This window comes from Urtica dioica, chromosome 7 (genome assembly GCF_054948205.1).
Source record: "Urtica dioica subsp. dioica isolate 48M chromosome 7, U.dioica_male_clone48M_v1_H2, whole genome shotgun sequence".
In the NCBI taxonomy this organism is placed as follows: domain Eukaryota; kingdom Viridiplantae; phylum Streptophyta; class Magnoliopsida; order Rosales; family Urticaceae; genus Urtica; species Urtica dioica.
Window position 1 is genome coordinate 25,905,703 of NC_142762.1, and position 23,819 is coordinate 25,929,521.

The window sequence follows — 23,819 nt, forward strand, 5'->3', positions numbered from 1 at the left end:
TTTGAATGAAATCGTTTTGTTACAACTCATGTGTTTGAATGAAAGTTATAGGTCTATTTTATAGTTGTTTTACAGATGTCTTTTTGGTGATGTTAAATCCTATATGATAGAAATTCTTTTGGTAAAGGGTTGTTAACTATTTTAGTAATGTTTTGCAATTGTAATTTCTGTAATTCTTTTGCAAAAACCAGTGAGGATATGAATGAAATAGAGGCAATGGTTTATGCTTCATTTTAAGTCCATTTTCAGTTTTATCTATTTCAAATCAGAACAAGGCCAAAACGTTGATGTAATTCAAACCAGAACATGACCAACATACAGAGTCAAACATTGATATAATTCAAATCAGAATAAGGCCAAAATACAACCAGAATTCAAAGCACCATTACAGCCAAAATAACAACCACAAAGAGAATGAAAACAACTGCCAAAAAACGAATCCACAACTGCTCTCCAGTGACATCTTCGACAATCTCCATTGATTCCATTTTTTTTTCAATCTTCAATTCCTCATCTTGCACAATCTCAGAGTGGACTCTAATTTTTCTAGTCTCATCTTCTAGCTGATTGACTCGCCTGAGCAATCCTAGGATTATTTTTTTTTCGCACATCTCTGTGTCAATCCATCAAAAATATTTGCAGCCACCTTCAATCTAAAATCGACCAAAAAAGTGAAAATAAATAAATAAATCGAAAGAACTCACTTTTTTCAAGTAACGACCCATAAACTTTCTACCATGGTCTAACTCCGTCCACGAGGTCCTCTCAATTGATTGCACTCTACAATTGCACAATTCATGAACACTTGACAAGCCTCGACTAGTACGACTTGTTGAGGTCGTGCGAGATGAGCCCCGATGCCAACTTGAATATGAATACATGTCTCCCATTACCACAGACCGTCGACGATGTGAAGAGCACGACCAGGATGAACAAACCACAGCGAAGAAGAAACGATACTTAGGGATTTCAATTTCACAATTTGGGCTTTTCAATTTGTGTTTATTTTATGGCATTTATTTTGGGTTTTATTCGAGTTTTAATTCCAATCGATATTAAGTTATTAAGTTCTGTGAGTCCACATGGATATTTAGCGTGTATAAGTGAACGATGGTGCTAAGTAATGACGTTAGGTATTTTCGAAAAAAAAGATGTGATATTAAAATATATCAAGCTGTGGTATTTAGAATAAATCACATTTTTATCCCCTGGACTCGTACCTCGATTACATTTCGCCCCCTCTACTCGAAAATGTTGCATTGAGAATCTCTTAACTAATGGCGTTATTACACGTTGCCACTTCTGTCTAATTTTGGACGTTAAATGTCACGTTTTTTGTCACATGAGATTTAAAATATGTGCAATTATCAATATACCCTCGTTTTATTATTTTTATAATAATAAATTTTTAAAAAAACTCTTATTTCTCTTCTCTTCTTCTCGTTCTCCTTCTCCAAGGCATGTCCCCTCCATTTATTTTTCATTTTCTTCTCTCCTGAACCAACCCTCCCACCGAAGCATTGATGGCCTTATTGCTCGCCTCTCCAAAGCTTCCCATATGAAAACACAAAGAAAGCCCTAAATCGCAACACCAATAGCAATCCGAGCTCTGCTCTTATTCACCGACATCCCATTATAGTACTCGTGAGCTCTCTACTTTTCGAGCGCAAGAGCGTGAGCGAGGTCGAGCCTGAGACCGTCGTTAATGAAAGCCTTGTATCTCAACACCAAGTCATGACTGTTTCTGATTATGGCCTCTGCAACTTCTCGGGCTTTATTCAAAAGTTGGTCAGCTTCGATGAGATGGTTCACGAACCCTAATTTCTCACCCAATTCTACACTCAAAGGCGTCGCTGTCAATGACACTTCGCGCGCTTTGTTGGCTCCGATTGTACGCGACAGCTTCTGAGACAGACCCCACGATGGAAATATCCTAAATCTGGCGTGAGTGTCAATGAACTTGGCTTCTTTGGCCGCGACGACGATGCCACAGGCGAGAGCGATCTCGAACCCCGCCGTGACGGCGAAGCCTCTGATCGCTCCGACGATCGGTTTCCGACACCGCTCCTCGAGATCCTTCACATCTCCCTTGAAAACGTCCTCCGCCGCCGTGAGATCAACGCCGAAGCATAAGGTGCGGCCGGAGCCGGAGAGAATCACCACGCGGACCGAATCGTCGCGGTCCAGAGCCTTGAAGTCCTGAGCGAGGTCTTTCATCATCGCTTCATCGCTTTGGTTAGCGAGTTGAGCGACTTAGGACGGTTGATTGTGAAAAAGGCGATCCCGTTGGGTTCGATTTTCACGAGGATCAGATTTTGGTCCGACATTGTTAGGGTTTCGAAGCTCCAAAAGCCCCAAATTTGAAATAGGAAACCCTAATTTTCAAAGGAAAAACAAGGATTTCCATGGGTTTCTACCTAACTGAATCACCGAAGATATCAGGCGAAAATCACTTCCCTTCGTCCATGGAATCATGGCGAAGCTTTGATGAACAATCAAAATCGAACTGTCACGCAGAAGAGAAATACAGAGAAGAAACATAGGAAAAAGAAAAAATAATACTCATAAGAGAATGAAGAAAGAACCACGACCGAAGAAAAAAGAAAGAAAGAAAGAAAGAAGAAGAAGATGAGCGAGAGGGAAAGAAGAAGAGAGCGACAGAGAGAGTGAGCAGGAGAGATAGCGTGGGTGAGGGCTGAGCGAAATCAAGAAGAAGAAAGAGAGAACTCGAGAGAAAAGGAGGGAGGCCGAAAATTCATGCCGGAGAAGAAGAGAAACGCTGGAAATCGCGTGAAGTGAATGGGTTTGCTTCCTTCTCCGACCCCTCTTCTTCTTCGTCCTCATTTTTTTTTTCTTTTTCCTATGTTTCTTCTTCGGGGCGTGACACGAACTGATATAATAACAATTTGATAAATAATTTTAAATATTAAAATTATTTAGAATAACCAAAAATACTATTATACCCTTTAAAATCATGTCACGTCATCAAAACGTGATAACTTAATGTCCAAATACTGACGAAAGTGGGGCCTTGTAACACGTATCTGAGTTTTGAGTTGAGTTTTGTAACATTTTCGAGTACATGAGGCGAAATGTAACGAAGGTACGAGTCCATGATATATATATATATATATATATATATATATATATATATATATATATACACGCACTTTTTATTTTTATTTTTATTTTTATTTTTGTTTTTATGGGATGTATATATACACACTTGTCCATAAAAATACACTAATAAAGATGATGACGATGATGATGCATGGTGATAATAATGATTATTATGAGGCTGTCCACTATATTTCTCACCCTTCCCTCGATAAGATAAGATGTGCTTTCCGTTTTATGCCTTTTACAGTATGAATAAATAATAATATGATTCTAGCGCGCGATATTAACGAAAACACTAAAAAAAAAACGAGTCTTTATTTATCAAAGCTGGCATACATAGCTTGAATGTTTATTAGGAATCTAATTTAAAATTACTTCTCGCGAAGTTAGAAAGTAAAATACGTAAAATCATAATCATGAAATAAAAAAATAAAAAAATAAAAAAAAGTTTTCAAAGCTCATTTTAGCATATCACCAAATATATATATATATATATATATATATATATATATATATATATATATCCATATCCATATCATTTTTTTAGCAACTCACGGCGATGGGGTGGTCCTGCAAAAAGTCTTCAGATCCCATAATGGCACAGCTAATGATTCTTGGAGTCTAGGCTATAACTGGTAGCTTTCGTATCCAAGACTTTGAACCACCGTGCGCAGTGGCTCTGGCCACCTTAACCTTTTTTTTTTTTTTTTTTGCCTTGGCTAGAGTTTCAAATGATTAAAATTAAATTATAAGTGATTTTCAAATGAGTTCTAGAATTGTATTTATTTATGAAAATCATTTTTATCACACTTTATTTTTTTGAAAATTGTTGAGTTTGATTTTTTTTTAAACCCAATTTTTTGAAACCGAGTATACCATATTTTGCCAAATATAATTTTATATTATCAGCTATTTTTATGACAAAATGGCTCGTGCAATTTTGAGTGGGAGAACAAATGAGCTAACGTGAGATTAATATTTTCCAAGGCTAAATCAAAGTGTAAAAACTTGATATATGTCTTTGTCCCATTGTACTAATTATAGACCATATCTTGAGAAGTCAATTGTGTTTGGCAGTCATTTTATTCTTATACAAAACAGAGCATTGGATTAAGGTCAATGTCTAGCACTCAATGTCTAATACCATTGAAACACTTGAAACACTTGAAATGTTGTTTTGACTTATGATCCCAACACTGATTCTAAGTGTTTTGATGAAGGACTAAGAATTTCTTTAAAATGTTGATATCTTGGGTCTGACCTTCTTCTCGGATGAGCAAGGATGAATACCAAATAACCAAAAGCGGAGAATCAACAGTGTATACTCAAAAGATGTTTTAGTAGGAGTTAATAAGTGTGGACTTATGAGAACAACAAAGACTTACAAATCGAATTTGCAAGCTTCAAACATCACTTATGAAATCAGAACGTGATCACTTATGCTGAATTAGATTAAAATCTCTTTCATCTCTTCTTTGGTGAGATATAGTAGGTGCATGTGTTGAAGTATTTACGTGTAATTCTTAGTCTTTAGGAATCTGTTATCATCTCTCCGCTAGATTAAGTTTATTGTTATTTCCTTCCTTATTTAGTTCCTTGTATTTAGGAGTTGTTGGTTGTTATCATCTTGTATATATTCCACCGATCATTAATAAAAGAATTAGATCAATTCTTTCCTTCTCCGATCTCAATTACTTTCATGGTATCAGAGCACGACCAAATACGGTAAAAACATGCAAGGTCTCACCTCTACCTCCACAAAAATCACCACAACTCCTCAACCATCGCCCACCATAAACTCTGACCACTTCTCTACCCAAATCACCAACCACAAATTAAATGGCCAAAATTATCTTCAATGGTCACAATCAGTTCTTTTGTTCATCTGTGGAAAGAGCAAAGATGAGTTCCTCAATATCACTGCTACCCCGAAGGAAGATGATCCAATCTTTAAATCATGGAAAGCCAACAAAAATATGATGATGTCATGGCTGATTAATTCAATGACCCCTGATATTGGTGAGAATTTTTTGCCATACTCCACATCAGGCAAAATTTCGGAAGCAGCTAAGATCACCTTCCCTAGCTCTGAGAATACATCAGAAGTATTTGAAACCGAGAGTGTTCTTCATGAACTAAAGCAAGGTGATATGTCTGTTACCCAATTCTTTAATTCCCTCACCATACATTGGCAGAAGATAGACCTCATTGATACTCACAGCTGGAAGTGTCCTGAAGATGAGAAGTTGTTCAGGTCTATTGTACAGACAAAAAGAGTTTTTAAATTCTTATCAGATCTCAACAAAGAGTTGGATGATGCAAGAGGAAGAGTTCTCATCACTAAACCTCTACCCTCAATCAGAGAAGCATTTTCAGTAATTCGGCATGAAGATAGCAGAAGGAAGATCATGATGGGAGATGCCTCATCAACTGCAGCCAATTCAGACGTCTCAGCCTTCTCAGTGTCAAGTGAAGGTCAAAGTCAAGCTGCCAAAGTTTACACTGATAGGAAAGCCAACACGAGGCCCTATTGTGATCATTGTCGCAAACCAGGACACTCCAAAGATACATGTTGGCAGATCCATGGAAAGCCTGCAGACTGGAAGCCTTGAAAGTCCTTATCAGATCAAGAACACAAGGGCAATATGGTATCATCTCCTCTCTTCAGCAAAGATCAGCTAGAGCTTCTCCAGGCCTTGATCAATCAATCAAAACTGAATTCTCAGAGTTCAACTTCTACTGGAAATGCACTCGTGGTAACAAAAGGTAATATTTCACTGGTTTATTCACTCCAAAACTAATGATTCCTCCTCATGGATTGTCGATTCTGGAGCTACTAACCATATGACTGGTAACCGTGAATTATATACCTCATCTCATGAGAGTGACAACTCAATATCAGTAATCATAGCAGACGAATCAATCTCATATGTGAAGGGCATTGTAACAGTAAAAATCTCATCATCTTTGCGACTCAACTTAGTGTTCATGTACCTAAGTTGAACTACAATTTACTGTTTGTTCGTAAGTTGAATAAAGATCTGAAATGTATCACTCACTTCACAGATGACTCATATGTTTTTCAGGACAAGGCCTCGGGGAAGATGATTGGCAGTGCTGAAGTCAAAGCTGGGTTATACCTCCTCAAAAAGTCTCAACATTCTAGTTCTGCTTTGGTGTCAAATAAAAGATCAACAAATGAAGAGATCATGTTGCTACATTATCAACTTGGTCATCCAAATTTCTTGTATCTCTCAAAACTCTTTCCTTCATTATTCAGTAATAAAGATGTGAAATCTTTGCAATGTGATATTTGTCATCTCTCTAAGCATACTAGAAAGCCATATCTACCCAGTTCATACAAACCTTCAAAGCCATTTACAATGATTCATAGTGATATATTGGGGCCTTCTAAAATTTTCAATATTTCTTACTGCTTATTGATGATCATACTAGACTCACATGGATTTATTTGATGAAAAGTAAGTCAGAAGCACCATCCATAATCAAACAGTTTCACAAAATGATTCTCACTCAATTCAATACCAAAATTCAGATTTTTCACTTAGATAATGGCATGGAATTCTTCAATTCCACACTGAATGAATATTTCATATCCCAAGGCATTGTACATACAAGTTCTTATGTTAAAACACCCCAGCAAAATGGAATTTCAGAAAGAAAAAATAGGCATTTATTAGAAATAGCTAGATCACTCATGTTTACTACTAATGTGCCTAAACAATACTAGGGAGAAGCAGTACTCACTACTGCTTATCTAATAAATAGAATGCCTTCGAGAGTCCTAAACTTCTCAACTCCATGTCAAAAATTACTAGAGAGCTTCCCAAATTCAAAACTCATATCCACCATACCTCATAAATTGTTTGGTTGTTCAGCTTACATTCATCTTTATGGCCAAAATAAGTTAGATCCTAGATTCTTGACGTGTATTTTCATATGTTACTAACCATAAAAAAAAGTGGTACAAATGCTATTCACCATCATTAAGAAAGTATTTCCATATCACGGATATCACATTCCTTGAAAATAGCCATTTCTACACTTCGATTCAGGGGGAGAATTGTCAGTTTGAATCTCAAGATAAAGGTCATAAGATAATCACCACCAGCCTCACTCAACCTGTTCACGACCAGCCTCATACATCAGACTCAATCACTTCATCCAGTCCACCACCAGATGTGACTCAAATCTGCCAATCATCATCTCCAAGACCAATGTCTCCTGACAACCATGATCAAGGTATTATTGATACAACTTCTTCTCAGATTGATAATGAAATAACTGATGATGATCTGCCAGTTGCATTAAGAAAGACTGCTAGAGCTCACATCCCATATCAGATGGAGGATTTCATCTACTATGGTAATCTATCAGCCAGTTGCAGGACCTACGTCACATAGATTGATCAGTGCTAGGTGCCCTCAACAGCTCAGGAAGCCTTATCAAGTCCAGAATGGAAGAAAGCCATTTATGAAGGAATCAGGGCATTAGAGAAGAATGATACTTGAGATACCATAACACTGCCTCCTGGAAAAAAGACTGTTGGGTGTCGATGGCTGTTCAAAGCAAAGAACAATGCTAATATGGATCAGTTGAGAGGTTCAAGGCCAGGCTAGTTGCAAGAGGTTTTACTCAAACTTATGGTATTGATTACCAAGAACTTTTGCTCATATGGCTAAGCAAAACACTATCAGAGTATTAGTTACCCTTGCAGCCAATCTTGGCTGGCCCTTACACCAGTTAGATATTAAGAATGCATTTCTTAATGGGGAATTGTCAGAAGAAGTCTACATGGACATTTCTCCTGGTTTTGAAGATCAACACTCTCAAGGGAAAGTCTGGAAACTAAAGAAAAGCCTATATGGCCTCAAGAAAAGTCATCGAGCTTGGTTAAACAGATTTTCTCTAGTTCTAAAACAAGCTGGCTACTCTCAAAGGGAAGCTGATCACACTCTCTTCTCAAAGCATGAAACTGATGGAAGAATTACAATACTAAGTGTCTATGTCGATGATATTGTAATTACTGGTGACCATGAAGAAGAGGTTGTTAGACTGAAACAAATGACGGCCACAGAATTTGAAGTCAAAGACTTGGGTAAGCTGAAATATTTTCTGGGAATGGAGGTACTCAGGTCTCATAAGGGTATCTGCATATCACAAAGAAAGTATACTCTTGATCTGCTCAAGGAGACTAGAATGCTAGGCTGTAAACCAGCAGACACACCTCTGGAGCCTAAACTCAAGTTGGATTTAGCTGACTCAGAAGAAGCAGTAGGCAAAGGAAGATATCAAAGGCTGGTAGGCAAGCTGATTTACTTGGCTAACACCAGACCAGACATTGGCTTTGCTGTTAGCTTCGTTAGCCGATTCATGAGCAAGCCAAAGGAGTCACACATGGAAGCAGTTTTCAGGATCCTAAGGTATCTCAAGGGAGCTCTAGGAATAGGTCTATTCTTCAAGAAGAACTCAAGTCAACATATTGAAGTATTTACTGATGCTGATGATGGAGGCTCCCAGACAAATAGGAAATCTACATCAGGGTAATGTACGTTTGTCTATGGGAACTTGGTGACATGGAGGAGCAAAAAGCAGTCACTTGTCTCTCCTAGCAGTGCTGAAGTTGAATACCTATCACTTGCTCAGGGAATTTGCGAAGGCATTTGGCTCAGAAGATTGCTTAACAATTTAAAGATTCCCTGTGAAGAACAAATTCATCTCTACTGTGATAATGAAGATGCCATCAGTATTGTGAAGAATCCTGTACATCATGATCGCAGTAAGCACATCGAGATAGACAAGCACTTCATCAGTGAGAAGATTGACAATGAAGACATCAAGCTACATCATGTTCCTTCAAGAGGACAAATAGCTGACATCTTAACTAAAGCTCTCCCACCTCCTTTGTTCAGAGACTTTATTGCAAGCTAAACCTTCTTAATGTGTACAGTTTAGCTTGAGGGGGAGTGTTAAAGTATTTACGTGTAATTCCTAGTCTTTAGGAATCTGTTATCATCTCTCCGGTATATTAAGTTTATTATTATTTCATCCTTATTTAGTTCCTTGTATTTAGGAGTTGTTGGTTGTTATCATCTTGTATATATTCTACCGATCATTAATAAAAGAATTAGATCAATTCTTTCCTTCTCTGATCTCAATTACATTCAGCATGCTTTTGGCAAACACCAAAAACCCTCGGGAAACATCAATCACTATGTCTTGTTAAGCCACTTTTATTTAATCCTCACACACAAACATGACCACCACAAATCAGCCTTTACTTATTCAATCGTTGAAACATCATTAATCGTGACCAAAAGATCACAACCAATGGAGAAATTACAAATGCAATTTTTTTTTTTTTTGCGTAATAGATTAAGTGGAACTTAGCCATCTCTAACATAAATTTATATTGTCTTTAGGCTCAATATAATGTCCGAAATCCGATTTGTTCATTAGAAGAATATTCGGTATGAAAGTTGACTCAGATTTAGAAGTGATTTAAAGTTTAAACTCAAAACTAATTTTGAATTTGACTCTAGAATAAATAATTGCACCTTTTTAGTTATGTGCTTCAACTTATCTTCTATCTTTTATCTAATGTTGACACCTCATGAGACCAGATGCACAAAGCTTAAGAATAAATTTCTAGATAAAAGTTAATGATATTTTACGGACTTTTTATTCTTGATACCAATTGACTTCACGAAAGATGTCAACAATCTCTTAATTCATATGCGTATTATTTTTGATTTGATGTAATATTTAAATATTACATAATACCACAAAGTGATTCATATGATACCCTTAGTGAATACTATTAACTACGCAAGATTTTATCCTTCTAGTTATTAAATCTCCAACTCCTATGTTATCTTGTGAATAATAAAGCATATCAAGTGAGATGTCTCATATAGATCATGATTTATTTAATGATTTTATTCACTCAGAGTTCATTCATTGAGCATTGGGGGCCGATTATTTTATAAACCACACCCAAAAGAAAAATATGAGGTGATATAAATTGTATTTATACACGAATTTCATATATGTGAAGCTTACTAGTCCAATGAGACTAGCCTGATCAAAAGAACACATTAAAAATATATTCCCACTTCCGAGGACCGATTTCGCCACTTTTGGAGGAAGAACAACATCATGTATTCCCACAATCCAATAAGAAATATATATATATATATATATATATATATATATGTATATATATATGTATAAATAACTCACCATATTAAAAAAAATGAAGAAGCGAGGTAAGGAAATAAAAAGAAAGAATTGTGTTTTTTTTAATCGAATAGAAAGAATTTGGATAAGAGCGAGGAATTTGACCCCTAATAATTTTGAATTTACTTTTAGAAACGATATGTCGCTTCTAAACGTTAAGTGAAAATTAAATGTGAGGAAATTCACCCACTTAATTTTTCGAGAAATTCTTGCGAAATGAAAAGTGGAAAAAATATTTAGAACTGACAATTGTCGCTTCTAATTTCAAAAGTTTCAATTTTAAAGGACCGTGTTCATTGACCAAGTTCAAAACGACAAGTCGCTTCTAATATCAAAATATCGCCTCTAAAATTAAGCGTCGTTGCTAAAAATATTATCTGTAGTAATGGTCCTGAAAGGCTTGACGATGGTCTTCGAGGTCTGTGTGAGCTCGTCGGTGAACAACGCAAGGATCTTCCTTTACTTTCCAATCTACATGGCGCCTCTCGATTTATGAACAGAGGGAGATCAGTCGTTTATGATCCAATAATTTCTCTCATATTAGGCACTCAAACTATATTAAGCCCATATAGTAATTGCCAAATTTTGGTAATTTATTGTATTCTAATTTATGTCGACAACACTAAGCATAGTAAATCACCAACAAAGTTTAAGTGTTTTACCTAGACTAGATATTATATAGTCATGTATTAACATCTAATTTAGTTAACATAGAACATAAATTATTTGAAGAATGTTAATTATAACACATCGTAAAGTAAATATTCTAACAAACCAATAAAAATGTCATCCAATCAGCTATTGAAAAGATAACTACAATATTCATCTTCTAAGGGCAAAGTTGCCAACAAGATTGCCATTCAATTATGTTGTGTGCATCATATTTAGATTATTCTAACTTGTTAAAGAGTTTGATGGTTTCTTTAAATTTATAATATCTAAGATTTGTATGGTTGTCTCCTTGAGAAGTATGGAGCGATGAGTTAGCTAGGTTGAAGAATTTGGGATGCGTAGGAATGCCATTAATTATTGCTCGATGCATGTTTACTATCGTGTTATACGGTCTAAACAAATCGAGTAATATATGTTCAAAACGTTGTAGCATTTAAAAAATTACGGTTGCATACATGGTGTTAGCCTGACCCATTATAATCTAGGCTCAATAGATATCAAGTATTCATGTTTTGTCATATAGCCAATTTTTTCATAAATTTTAAGTAAATACCTAAGAGATGCTGTTAACAAGCCAACAAAACATTAAGAGTTGTAAATATTCGTCAGTAATTGTAAATAACTATAAGACTCTAAGGGCATAAATGAATTGCTAAACCATTCAAACAATGTCACATCACCTTTATGACTATTTATTTAAAATTTACAAAAAACTAGCTATTTAGCGAATATTCAAATTTTGGTGGCTTAGTTACTCAATTAATTGTTATAAAATTTATACTTAATACCAAACGTAGAGACCTTTCTATCGTGTAAATTGTTTTGTTTTATAACTATATATCCATCCAATTTTCTTTACTATTCTAAACATAAATTACACGGTTTCAAGCTATGATTTTTATTTATTGATACTTTTCTCACCTACTAGCCACTGCTTATATCACTTATTTAAGAAAACGGGTTAACAAGTGTTGTTGAATTAATTTTTATTTATGATGGGTACTGAGTACCAGAAATGAGTACACCCTTTCATACCCGTATCCGTTGTTATTCCCGCAAACACTGGCAACTTAAGTGCCAAATTCTTATTAGCTTTCCTTGCTCTTAAATAAATTACTTCTCATACCTTGAAAACAAAAATGATTCTTTTAGGGCAGGTTTTGAACCATTCATGATGCAAAGTGATAATGATAACTATTGTGTTTAGAACTCAAAAATCAAATTTTGAGGGAAAAATAAAAGAAGAGTTAGAGAAAGAGATTCACCCACGACCCCAATATGTGCAAATTTGCTTGTATTCTCACTCCAGTTCAAATTTTACTTATGCATGTTCCCCCAAATTATATTTCCATCAAATTTTGCTTGTATATTCTAGATTTTAGTTTCCTCTATTTTTTTAGGTTTCAAAACATATTCTAAGGCTACGTTTGGAACCTAAAAAATAAAAATAAAAATTAGAAAAAGTGAAAATTTAAAGAAAAATGAAAATCGTAAAAAAGATTGCATTAGAAAATCAAAACTTTTTGACATGTTTGAAAGTGGTAAAAATCAAATCTCTCTTATTTTTCTGAATTCAAACAATGCTTGAAAAACACTACAGAATCTTATTTATTTATTTATTTTTTTTATTTTTTTTTTATATTTTTCGGACTTTTTTTTTTACTCAAACAATGCTAAAAAAGCTTCATAACATGTGTAAAGGAACAAAAACTTGTAAGACAACAACGGTGATACTTGTTTGACACGAACCAAAACGAGATTTTGTAGTATTCTTTTTCCTTATTAGATGATGACTCAAAAACACATCTTATCATTTAAAATGTCGTGAGTACTTACCAATCGGCTTCTTGACCCTTGAAGTACTTGGTTACATGCAACCTTGGTTACATGATTCAAAATATTATGTGACAAAAGGAAATTTAAGTGTATTAGTAAAATCTTGAAGTTGTCAATTACGTAAAATTTACGTTAACTCCAAACAAATATATATAGTTAAATCAATTTTTTTTTTCCTTCCAATTTTCCTTCTTTTCCGACTTTTTATTATATATATATATATATATAGAGAGAGAGAGAGAGAGAGAGAGTGAACGCCGTCACTATAATATATATATTGACCCTGATTACCTTTGCTTTTACCAGTTGGATACGCAGCTTTTAACAAGTTGACCGAAATACCCCTTTTCCGAAATTCTCATTACTGCTGTATAATGTAGCTCTTGTATAGCCTGGTTATACGATTACGATTGCATTCACCGTTCGCTTGATTTAATATTTCATGATAAGTATTAAGTATAGTTTGTGTTTGTAAACACAAAAGTTGATCTTCGATGATTTGTTCATTTAATGACTTATTGATTGGGGTGGGTCCCACACCCCGTTGCATTATATGTGTTGGCAATCCCACTTGTTTTGAGACTCAATTATTGAGTTACGCGAATGACCGAAAAAACTGTATAAGGGTTAAAAAAAAAAACTAATTTGGGAGAATAAGCAAACCACAAATATTAGGAGAATAGCCAAAGTTTGAATAAATTAGGTGAATAGCTCAATTAATATTTCACTACCTAAATTACCCTTATGTATATAAAGGCTTGTTCGGAATAAAGAGAGACAGAGAGACCAACAACAAGAAGCCGGCGAGCCAGAGCCGGAGCAGCTCCGACGAAGGGAGAGACAAGAGAGGCTCGAGCTTCGGCAGGTCAGAGTGCTCCGACGCTCTGTGCAACAATCCGGCGACGATCCCGCCGAACCTCTCGGCGGCGGAGGCGGCGTGGCTGAAGTCGTGTTACTCGCAGACGGAGCAGGAGCAGAGCAAGCATGCCATCGCGGTGGCGGCGGCCACGGCCGCCGCAGCCGACGCCGCCGTGGTGGCGGCTTAGGCGGCCGTGGTTGTGGTCCGGCTGACGAGCCAGGGGCGAGGCACGGCCGGGTTCGGAGGAAGCCACGAGCGCTGGTAAATTAATCGCACAATCTATTCAAATCTGTTGCTGTTGTTTCAAATTCGTTGAAATCAGTTACGATTTTTCAGGCGAGGAAGGCTCTGAGGGCGCTGAGAGGGCTTGTGAAGCTTCAAGCCGTAGTGAGAGGGTTTTTGGTGAGGAAACAAGCCGCGGCGACTCTGTAAATTCGCGACAGAGGGGATTGAGGAGAGACCATTTGCAAATTCGCGAATCGGTTAATTTAATTAATCTACTGGAGTGAGTTAGGTTAATTAATTAACTGATTCGTGAATGATTTGAAATTCACACAAAATTTACAAAAATCATAACTTAAGTCAATTGATAATCAAAGCATTCAATTAATTAACCTAATTCCGAATTCAATCATTTAGTAAATTAACTTTACTCACAAAAAAATCAGAACTTAAACTAATATTCAACCAATAAGTTAATTAATTAACCTAACTCACTCCAGTAGGTTAATTAAATTAACCAATTCGCGAATTTGCCAAGGGCATTATGGTCTGAGCCGAAAATATGGGCTATTTGCTTAATAAAATGAAACTTGGGCTATTCCCCCAATAAGAATGACAAACTTGGCTTAGTTACAACAAATTTCACTTAATAAAAACTAAAATAAAATACAGTTAGAACGATGAGATTGAAGTATATAGGACTGTTTGATAATTTGAAAATTGTTTTCGATTTTTGTTAATTGGAATGATAAATTAAATAAAAAATTGAATTCAATGTTTGTTTGATAATTATCATAATACAACTCAAAAAAATTTCAACCTGTATTTTGTTTTAATAAAAGAAATCAAAAACAATTTTTAGATGTTTTTCAATTTTTTTCACTCAACTTTTTTTTTTACTATCACATCTTGACATCAAAACGAAATGTACGATAATGATATTACAACAAAGACTTTCAATTAGTATATATCTCGACGCCTAGAGAATATTTAATATAAAAGGGTTATGTTAATAACTATCTTTGTCCTTGCGTATTCATTTAAAAACAATATCCGAGTGTGTGATCATCAATGTTTATGTTGATGATTTGAACATCATCGGGACTAATAAAGAGATCCAAGAAGTAATCTCTTATATGTAAAATATTACACTACAACTACAAAAAAAATTCTGAATAAAATAACTTAAATCTCTACCAAGCAATTATTTCAAACATTTGCAAAAAATTATCAGACTATAACTATAAAAACTTAAAATCGAAGATAAAAAACAGTTTGAGTGAACTACCAAACGGCCCATAACTTTTCATTTCGTGGATATGAAATATGTAATTTTATTAATGTCTTTCTGAAAAAAAATATAGACACAAATTTTAAAATTGAGTAAATGTGTAATGTTTTTTGAAAAGCTAGTTTTTTTTTTTTTTTTTTTATTTTATTATTATTAACTAGAATTAGTTTAAGAAACCACGCATAAATAATTAGTCATCACCAATGTTATAGTAATCTGTGAAAGGTTAAGCGTTGATAACAAGTTTACTTGAATAGTGTGAACTAGACAATATTACCAGAGTACAATTTTTTTAGTATTTGCATCTATATTGTTTACTTAGAAGAAAATATTAACTACAAGATCGTATAATAAATATATAATTTTTTTTTCCTGTTTTATGTTTATAACAGGTGAAAAATTGTTTTTATATCTAAACTTGCATACATTTTCTAAAACTATTCTAACTTTTACCAGATTACCCTTAAACAAATAAAAGTATAAAACACAGTCATTGCATCTATTCACAGTCTTTGCACATAAAAAAAAGAGTAAAACTAACATGAGGTGCATTGAGATAATTTTGGTAGTTTTAAGGGTAATTTGATAAAAATGTGAATGATTTTAAAATTTATGTAATTTATTAAGTTTTTTTTAGCGTGAACTTCTAATATGTCCTTTCATCTTTTCATAAATCTAATATATCAACTAATGTATAGTTTTATCCATGTTATGTATTTTCTAATAGTGTAAAATGACGTACAAATAACGTACTAATAACTTGTAACATGGGAATACTTATACCACAACTTTCCATATAATAAACCAATGAATATAAAAAATTGAGAAAGTAAATTTATGTATTATTTGTTTTAATTTTGTAAATTTATTTTAGCTATAAATTGAATATACCCTTGTAAATAGTACAATTAATACGAAGTGGTGATCCATATACCAGTAGGACCAATCAGTTCACCTATTATAAATCTTACAATAATATCCATTAAATATGCTGTAAAATATTTAAACGAAACGAAATTTTCAATACACTGCATTGAAAATAAGGGGAAAATATCTATCGTATAAGATAATAAACTATCAAAAGTTAATTTTTATTATTATATTACTGCTGTATTGATTTCAAATGATTGCTTTGAGTATTACATTTAACTGCTACAAGATCTTAAAATCAACTAAACTACTCAAAAATAAGGTTTTCATTTTAAATTTTAGTCGAGCAGTGTTACATATATAAAATAAAAGCTGACGAAAATCTATTCAAGCTATAATTGTAAGATACCATTATTTCATATGTAAAAGGTAGTTAAGAGATACATTTAAAGGAGTTATTGCAAAAAAAAAAAAAAAATTACCTTTAAAGAAATAATATGTAGCTAGTACCGTTTATTACATTCTCGAATTCTGAATTCTCCAAATTTACTAGCCGTGAGATTCTTCTCTGGGTTGACATGAACACACATTTATTGATAATAAAAAAAAGTCCACCACAACCAGCTCAACACCATTAGGAACCACATGTTTAAAAGGAGTGATTTTTTTTTTTTTTAATCATCATTTACACTTTTTTCTTTCTCCAATTTCTGCTTTTAAATTAAAGATGGTCCAAAATGCAAATATGAAATAAAGAAAATCATATTTACCACCATATATATATATATTAAAACTAAATAAATACCCCAAGAAAAGAATGCAAAATTCTCTTTCCCAATAAGTTCTGTAGTTTTAAACATTTATTACATTAATGCATGCTATCGTGGTGGCGCTTCTTTATGCAGTGAATAAAATAAATTGTAATAATTGGATAATTCAAGTAATATCATCACACTATTTTGCATTGATACACGGAGAACAAAAATTAAGAAAATCCACAACAAACCTTATCCCACTGCAACACACACATATATATATACATGTATATATATATGCATATATGTACACACACACACACACATATATATATATATATATATATATAGATATATATATTTATATATGAAGTCTCTATCAGTAAAACAACTGCACAAAGATAAAGACGCCAAGAAATTCAAATATGAAAATGAAACTTAACGTTGAGTTAGTGTTCGCAAAAAAATTGTGCAAAAAAATTAGAAGGCAAAGATGGGCTAAATGGTCCCAAAAATTCCCTAATAAATTAGATCATAATTTGTGATCGTAAGATCTGGACCGTCCATACTTCCATACCATTTATTACGGTAGGTCGATAACCCAACTGAATCGGTCACCATTTACTTCAATTCATAAATGGCTTGGCCTAATAACATGACCGACTAACCAAAGTTTAATTCAACAGTGGAACCCACTAAATATTGTCTTGTTATTAACATAATTATTTTTTTTGTTCCGAATATCATCTATTATTCTTATTTTATAATTTTATTTCAGGGGGATGGGAATTTCCCTTTTTCAATTATGATATGAAAATTTCGTCAAACTATACAATTGTCACAATCCCAGTAGGCCCTTTACATTACACCACTTGTAGAGTACTACAGTCCCAACCATCAAGTTGAAAAATTGAAATGTTAATTATATTATAGGAAATACATTTAAACGCAACGGATCGTATATTGAGATAAATTGTTTGATTTATTTTTATTTTAAAGCTCCTTAATCTTCCACGAACGAAGAACCTTGATATCAGTAATTAATCTATTCAGAAATAAAAATTTAACATAAAATAAAATATTCATAAGAAGATTAGCTTAGCACTCAATGATTAAAAGGAGTGGTCAATGCCATTGTAAACCATGTTAGGGTTATTTTAGTAATTTCAATCTCAGTACCACGACCAACCGCCACAAAAATAGTGAAATCCAAAAAGTAAAATAAAATTTTAACTATAGAAAAGCCTCAAAGCCCTAACACACTCAAGAAAAGCAAAAACAAAGCAACGCAGAGCCACTTTCTTCCTTAATCTTATTCACACACCCAACTAAAAAGAAATAAACATAATATCCATATAATTAAATTATTATTATTATTATTATTTTTACAAAAAAAAAGGCTGACCTACATGGGCCGGCTTTTAACTAAATTTAGCTGGACAGACAAAAACCAACTTATTATCATTATCGTCTCTTTGCGCAGCTGTTCAAAAATGCCTCAAGCTACAATAAAAAAAGGAAAAGAAAAAGAAAAGAAATAAACTCTCATTAATTTTATTATTTCATTAAATTTTTTATACATCTTTCTGTGCCACTTTTATTATTACTGCGATGAGAGAGAAAAAAAAAACTCCATCATCCCATATCATCAACAACTAAGCACCTCTCTCTCCATCTCTCTCTCTGTCTGTCATTAATATATTTATTATTATAAAAATAACCAAAAAGATTCCGCAGCAGGAAAGTAAAAAAATAAAAACAAAAATTATATAAATAACATTTCTTGAGATTGACAATCAGATCCTCTCTTTCTCTCTCTATCTCTCTCTTCCAGCACCACCACCGAAAGAAATTTAATAAATTCACCGTATACCCCATCTGCATAAAACCCTTAGAGAATTCACCATCCTTTTCGGGATGATATTATGATGTTGTATTATTATTTTTTATTTATTCATCTTATTATACCTATAATTTTTTTTCCAGTTCATTTCCTCTCAGTTGCAAGTTAATTTGTATGTGAAAGCAAGAAGTATCATCAAGAAGAAGAAGATTACGAGACAACAAAGAGAGCTAATTAAAGATAGAAGAAGCTATTGCTCAGTTGTGAAAGAGAGAGAGTCCTATGCTAGGGGACTCAAGTAGCACACCCTTGGGAAGCTCCTCCGGCGATGCTCCGGCGGCGGCGCCGGTGGGTAGTGGGCTCGATGGAGGCGGCGGCGATGAATTCGGGGACCGGAGCTTCGGTGGAAACCGGTGGCCGAGGCAGGAGACGATAGCGTTGTTGCAGATACGCTCCGATATGGATGGTGTTTTCCGGGATGCCAGTGTGAAAGGCCCTTTGTGGGAAGAAGTTTCCAGGTCAGAATCAATCATATATATCGTTTTGCATAATACACAGGCACATACGCATATACATATATGTCTGATGTCTGTACCCAATACAGCCACATCATAATATGTGTACATGTGTTGCTGTGCTCTTTGTTTTTTTAGTTTGGTGGGGAATATGAGTAATTGAGATCTATAAGATGACGAGATCTTGAATATCTAACCAATAAACTCTATCTTCTTCTCCTTGTCCTCTATTTTCATTTCTTTTTTTTCTGGGTTTCATCGGTTTGAAGGGTCTATTGTACATTTATGTGTATCATTTATTTCAAATTATAACCAGGCTGTGAGTTGAAGGAAAAGTGATCACCAAGTAATTAAACTCGAGTGGAATTTTTTTTACGCTATGTGTGTGTGAGCACAATTTGAGTCATGTAATGTTTGTTATATATTAATTAGTAAAAAATAGAATATGAACAAAGTTCAAGGGTACTTGTAAATTCTATGTCATCACAGCGATAATCAACACAAGTTTCTGCTTTCTCAGACGTCGTGCAGTTGTTGTACTATTACACGCTGCCATTTCAATTCAGTTGTATGTGTTTTTATCGAACCGTGAAAATTACTTATGAAGAGAGAAATAAAAGTGTAGGAATTTATTATCGTCAATAATGACAATATGAATAGAATAAATTCTTCCAACTTGGATACATGGTTCCATTACACAATTGTACAAACTTTTTTATTTCTTCCCATGTGAGGTTACTTTCTTCATCCTCAATTCATTGTCTAACAAAAAACCGTGTATTTATTAGGACAATACATACATATATATATATATATATATATATATATTTATAAAATGGAAAAGAATAATTAAATAATAACTCTCCCAGTTAAAAACCAACCTCCTTGTTTTCATGAGCGTAACTCAAGCTTATTTTATGCACTAATAATATGTATGTGTCGTGCACTCAGTTTGAGTTTGTTGCTGAATTCAAGAACAGTACAACATAGGCTTTTGATTGTATATATATTGTAACATCATTATACCGTGTATCTGTGTGTATATATACATATCTATTGAATCAGGAAGCTGGGCGAGCTTGGGTACCAGAGAAGCGCAAAGAAATGTAAAGAGAAGTTCGAGAACGTGTACAAATACCACAAGCGAACCAAGGAAAGCCGTACCGGAAAAGCCGACGGCAAAACGTACAGATTCTTCGACCAGCTTGCGGCCTTAGAGAACCAGCCCTCGCCCGCGCCGCCGGTGTTCTCTCCGCCGGTGCCGGCGCCGAAACCCGTTCACCTGCCACCGCCGGCTGCTGCGACGGCGATGACGTCACCGCCGCCGCCGTCAGTCTCCGTGCCCACTCATCTCCCGCCTCCGTCGTTACCACCAGTGAACAACAACCAAGCCAGTATTCCAACGGCTCCGGCTGCCGTTGGTGCATCCAATGTGAATACCAATAACAGCAGTGTTCCGATTACGACGGCGGCGGCGATGTCGGGGGAGATGATGTCGGGGAACTCGACGTCGTCGTGGTCGTCGACGGACGTGGAGGGGGAGGAGGAGGAGAGGGGCGGGGGCGGGAACAAGCGGAAGCGGAAGTGGAAGGACTTCTTCGAGAGGCTGATGAAGGAGGTGATCGGGCGGCAGGAGGAGCTGCAGCGCCGCTTCCTCGAGGCCGTGGAGCGGCGCGAGCAGGAGCGCGCCTCCCGAGAGGAGGCCTGGCGCCTCCAGGAGCTCTCCCGCATCTCCCGCGAGCGCGACATCCTCGCCCAGGAACGCTCCGCCGCCGCCGCCAAGGACGCCGCCGTCATGGCCTTCCTCCACAAGCTCTCCTCCTCCGCATCCGACTCCCCCGCCCCCGTCGTCACCCCTCCGCCGCCCATTAACACTCAACCCAGACCCGCCAGGCCTCCCCCGGCTCCGGCTGCTCCCATCCCCGCTCCAGCTCCTCCGGTTGCGGATGCGACCACGGCATTGGCTACGACGACAACGACAGCGACGACGACTCTGGCTACGACGGGGATGGGAATGGGGATGGGCATGGGAGCGAGCTCGTCGAGGTGGCCAAAGTCGGAGGTGCACGACCTGATAAAGCTGAGGACGAGCCTGGAGACAAAGTACCAGGAGAACGGGCCGAAGGGGCCGCTGTGGGAGGAGATATCGGCCGCGATGAGGCGGATGGGGTACAACCGGAGCGCCAAGCGGTGCAAGGAGAAGTGGGAAAACATAAACAAGTACTTCAAGAAGGTGAAAGAGAGCAACAAGCGGCGGCCGGAGGACTCCAAGACGTGTCCGTATTTCTCGATGCTGGACGCCATATACCGCGACCGGCTCATCCGATCAACCTCCGACAACATCAACTCTGTCCCGCTTATGGTCCAGCCCGAGCAGCAGTGGCCGCCTCCTCCTCCACCGCCGCAACCGCCCGCCGCCGCTGCTCCCCCCGAAGAGGACGACGAGGACGAAGAAGAAGAAGAAGAAGACGAAGACGACGAGGAAGCCGCTGGGAACAACTACGAGCTCGTCGCCTCCAAGCCCGGCTCCGTCGACCAATAGAGGTAAAATAGCGCATCACCATACCACACTCGTACGAATGTACGTTGGAGACAGGAAAGACAGAAAGAGAGAGAGAGAGAGAGAGAGAGAGAGAGAGAGAGAGTATACGTTCGAAAAAAGAAAAAAAAAAAGAAAAAAAAAATTTGTTACATGACATGAGTTTGGAAGGGGGGAGAGTTTTTCTTTTCATTTAATTTTTAAAACATTTGTAGCATATAGTCGTCGCCAGTGAGAGAGATTATATGTTTATTTTTATAATTTATTTATTTTTTTCTTAAATAAATAAGTTAAGGAAATGAGAGAGAGGCCCAAATGGTGGGGGTTATATAAATTATTAGATCATTATTCCAAAAAACAATAAGAGGTGAATCAAGGGGAAGGAAGAACCTAGTGTTGTAATTTTGTTTCGATTTTTTTTCTTCATTCGCTCATGGTGGTGTAAATGTGAGAAAATTGGTTACTAGTCTTTGTTTCTTTTTCTTTTTCTATAGTTTTTTTTTCCTGCAAATTAATTAGTGTTTTTACTTCTTCACTTTCTTTTATTTATTATTCCTAGTTTCTGGTCAAACCCAGTATTCATTAATTTTAAAAAGGAGGGAAAGAAGAATTGGTGATCAATTTGTTGCTGTTGTTGTTGTGTGTATACTATACTGTATATATATCTCAATATACTTTTTCGTATATATTTAATTGAATTGATTAGAAAACATTTCATTCAAGCTAAATGACAGGGATAGACTGATAGTCTGATACTATTACTCATGTAACTATATAGGGGTAAAAAATATTCCAGATCTATGGTACAAGTCATACTTTACTGAGAGAAAAAACCAATATATGTGAAAATGAAGTCGGAGAGGGTGAGGAGAGAGATACAAAATAATGAGGGCTCTGAAAATAGTGCATTACAGCTGAAAAAATGGGGGGAGAGAGAGAGCAATAAGGCAACGGCCTTTGAAACAGAAGACAACCCACAATATGCCAACATCACATGCAGTCATGGACCCTTCATTAGGGTCCACACCAAAAGGAATCTTCCATATATCATTTCTTATTTCTTTCTCCTCTACAGTTTTTATTATTTATTTTTATTTTTTGTGGCATAGCTAATTAATTTTTGCCCTTACGTTTTAATTAAATACATGGATGTCATTGTGCAAGAAAGGGACCTTCTTCATTATATTATTAGCCTTATTTGTAGTTAAAAATATAAATAAATGAATAGAAAGGGGTACCCTAAGGAAAATAGAAAAAAAAACGTATTATGAAATGTGATATCGAGATTTTTGTCCTAGAATCATCCGGAAAATGGGATGGAACTGGGATCCCCGTTTAGTATTTTTTAATTGAAAATATAGGAGTTTTTTTTAAATGCATTCATGATTAAAATAAAATGAAAAAAAAATGAGAAATATGAGAATCCCGGAACCGCGAAATATGATAGCAGGAATTTCCGGTACCATAGAAAATGGTTTCGAGATTTTTTGGTACCATTTTTTACCGTTGCGAGAGTCTCATTTCCTGTAAAATATGAGACGAGACAAGGAGATCCCATTTCTCGAGATTCCTTATGGCGAGCTTTGGTATAGGGTGAGAATTACTGCATTTTCTTTTAATTATATGGACTTGGCAAAACTCAAGTTTAATTAACCCTATTCCCGTGATAAACATTTATCAGGTAGTGAATTCACTCGAGAGACACGAGATAGATAATGTAAATGAAAATAAAAAAACGTCTTACAAACACGTACAAAAACGTTTGGTGACGTGGCGCGTTAAACAACAAAAATCATACGAAACGTAGTACTCTACCGTCTTAAACTTGAGTAGTACATATAAACTAAATTTTATTTGTTTACCGTGAGATAATGATGTTTTAATATCGAAAGATAATTCTGTGGGATATCAATAACTCTTAATAACAGGATGAAGGCATACAAATCATATTTCCTACACATGCAAGTTTGTTTCCTGCTTCACTTGTTTTTCTAGTTTATCATTATTTTTTAAACTATATATCTTTGCTGTCTAGTA

General features: G+C 35.7%; 2 protein-coding genes and 1 pseudogene across 2 annotated transcripts; 2 read left to right on the top strand and 1 right to left on the bottom strand.

The window, feature by feature from the left end:
• Positions 1-1,578: 1,578 nt before the first annotated feature.
• LOC149390552 (putative enoyl-CoA hydratase 1, peroxisomal pseudogene) lies at positions 1,579-2,327 on the bottom strand (annotated as a pseudogene).
• Positions 2,328-4,853: 2,526 nt separating this feature from the next.
• LOC149390553 (uncharacterized) lies at positions 4,854-5,732 on the top strand. Its single transcript, XM_089619801.1, has one exon. The coding sequence runs from the start codon at positions 4,854-4,856 to the stop codon at positions 5,730-5,732; it is 879 nt and encodes a 292-aa protein (XP_089475927.1).
• A 12,919-nt stretch (positions 5,733-18,651) lies between these two features.
• LOC149390554 (Duplicated homeodomain-like superfamily protein) lies at positions 18,652-22,403 on the top strand. The gene is made up of 2 exons (XM_089618928.1): positions 18,652-19,246; positions 20,309-22,403. Exons 1-2 carry the CDS (start codon positions 19,011-19,013, stop codon positions 21,783-21,785), a joined length of 1,713 nt encoding a protein of 570 aa, XP_089475054.1. The 5' UTR covers positions 18,652-19,010; the 3' UTR covers positions 21,786-22,403.
• Positions 22,404-23,819: the final 1,416 nt, after the last annotated feature.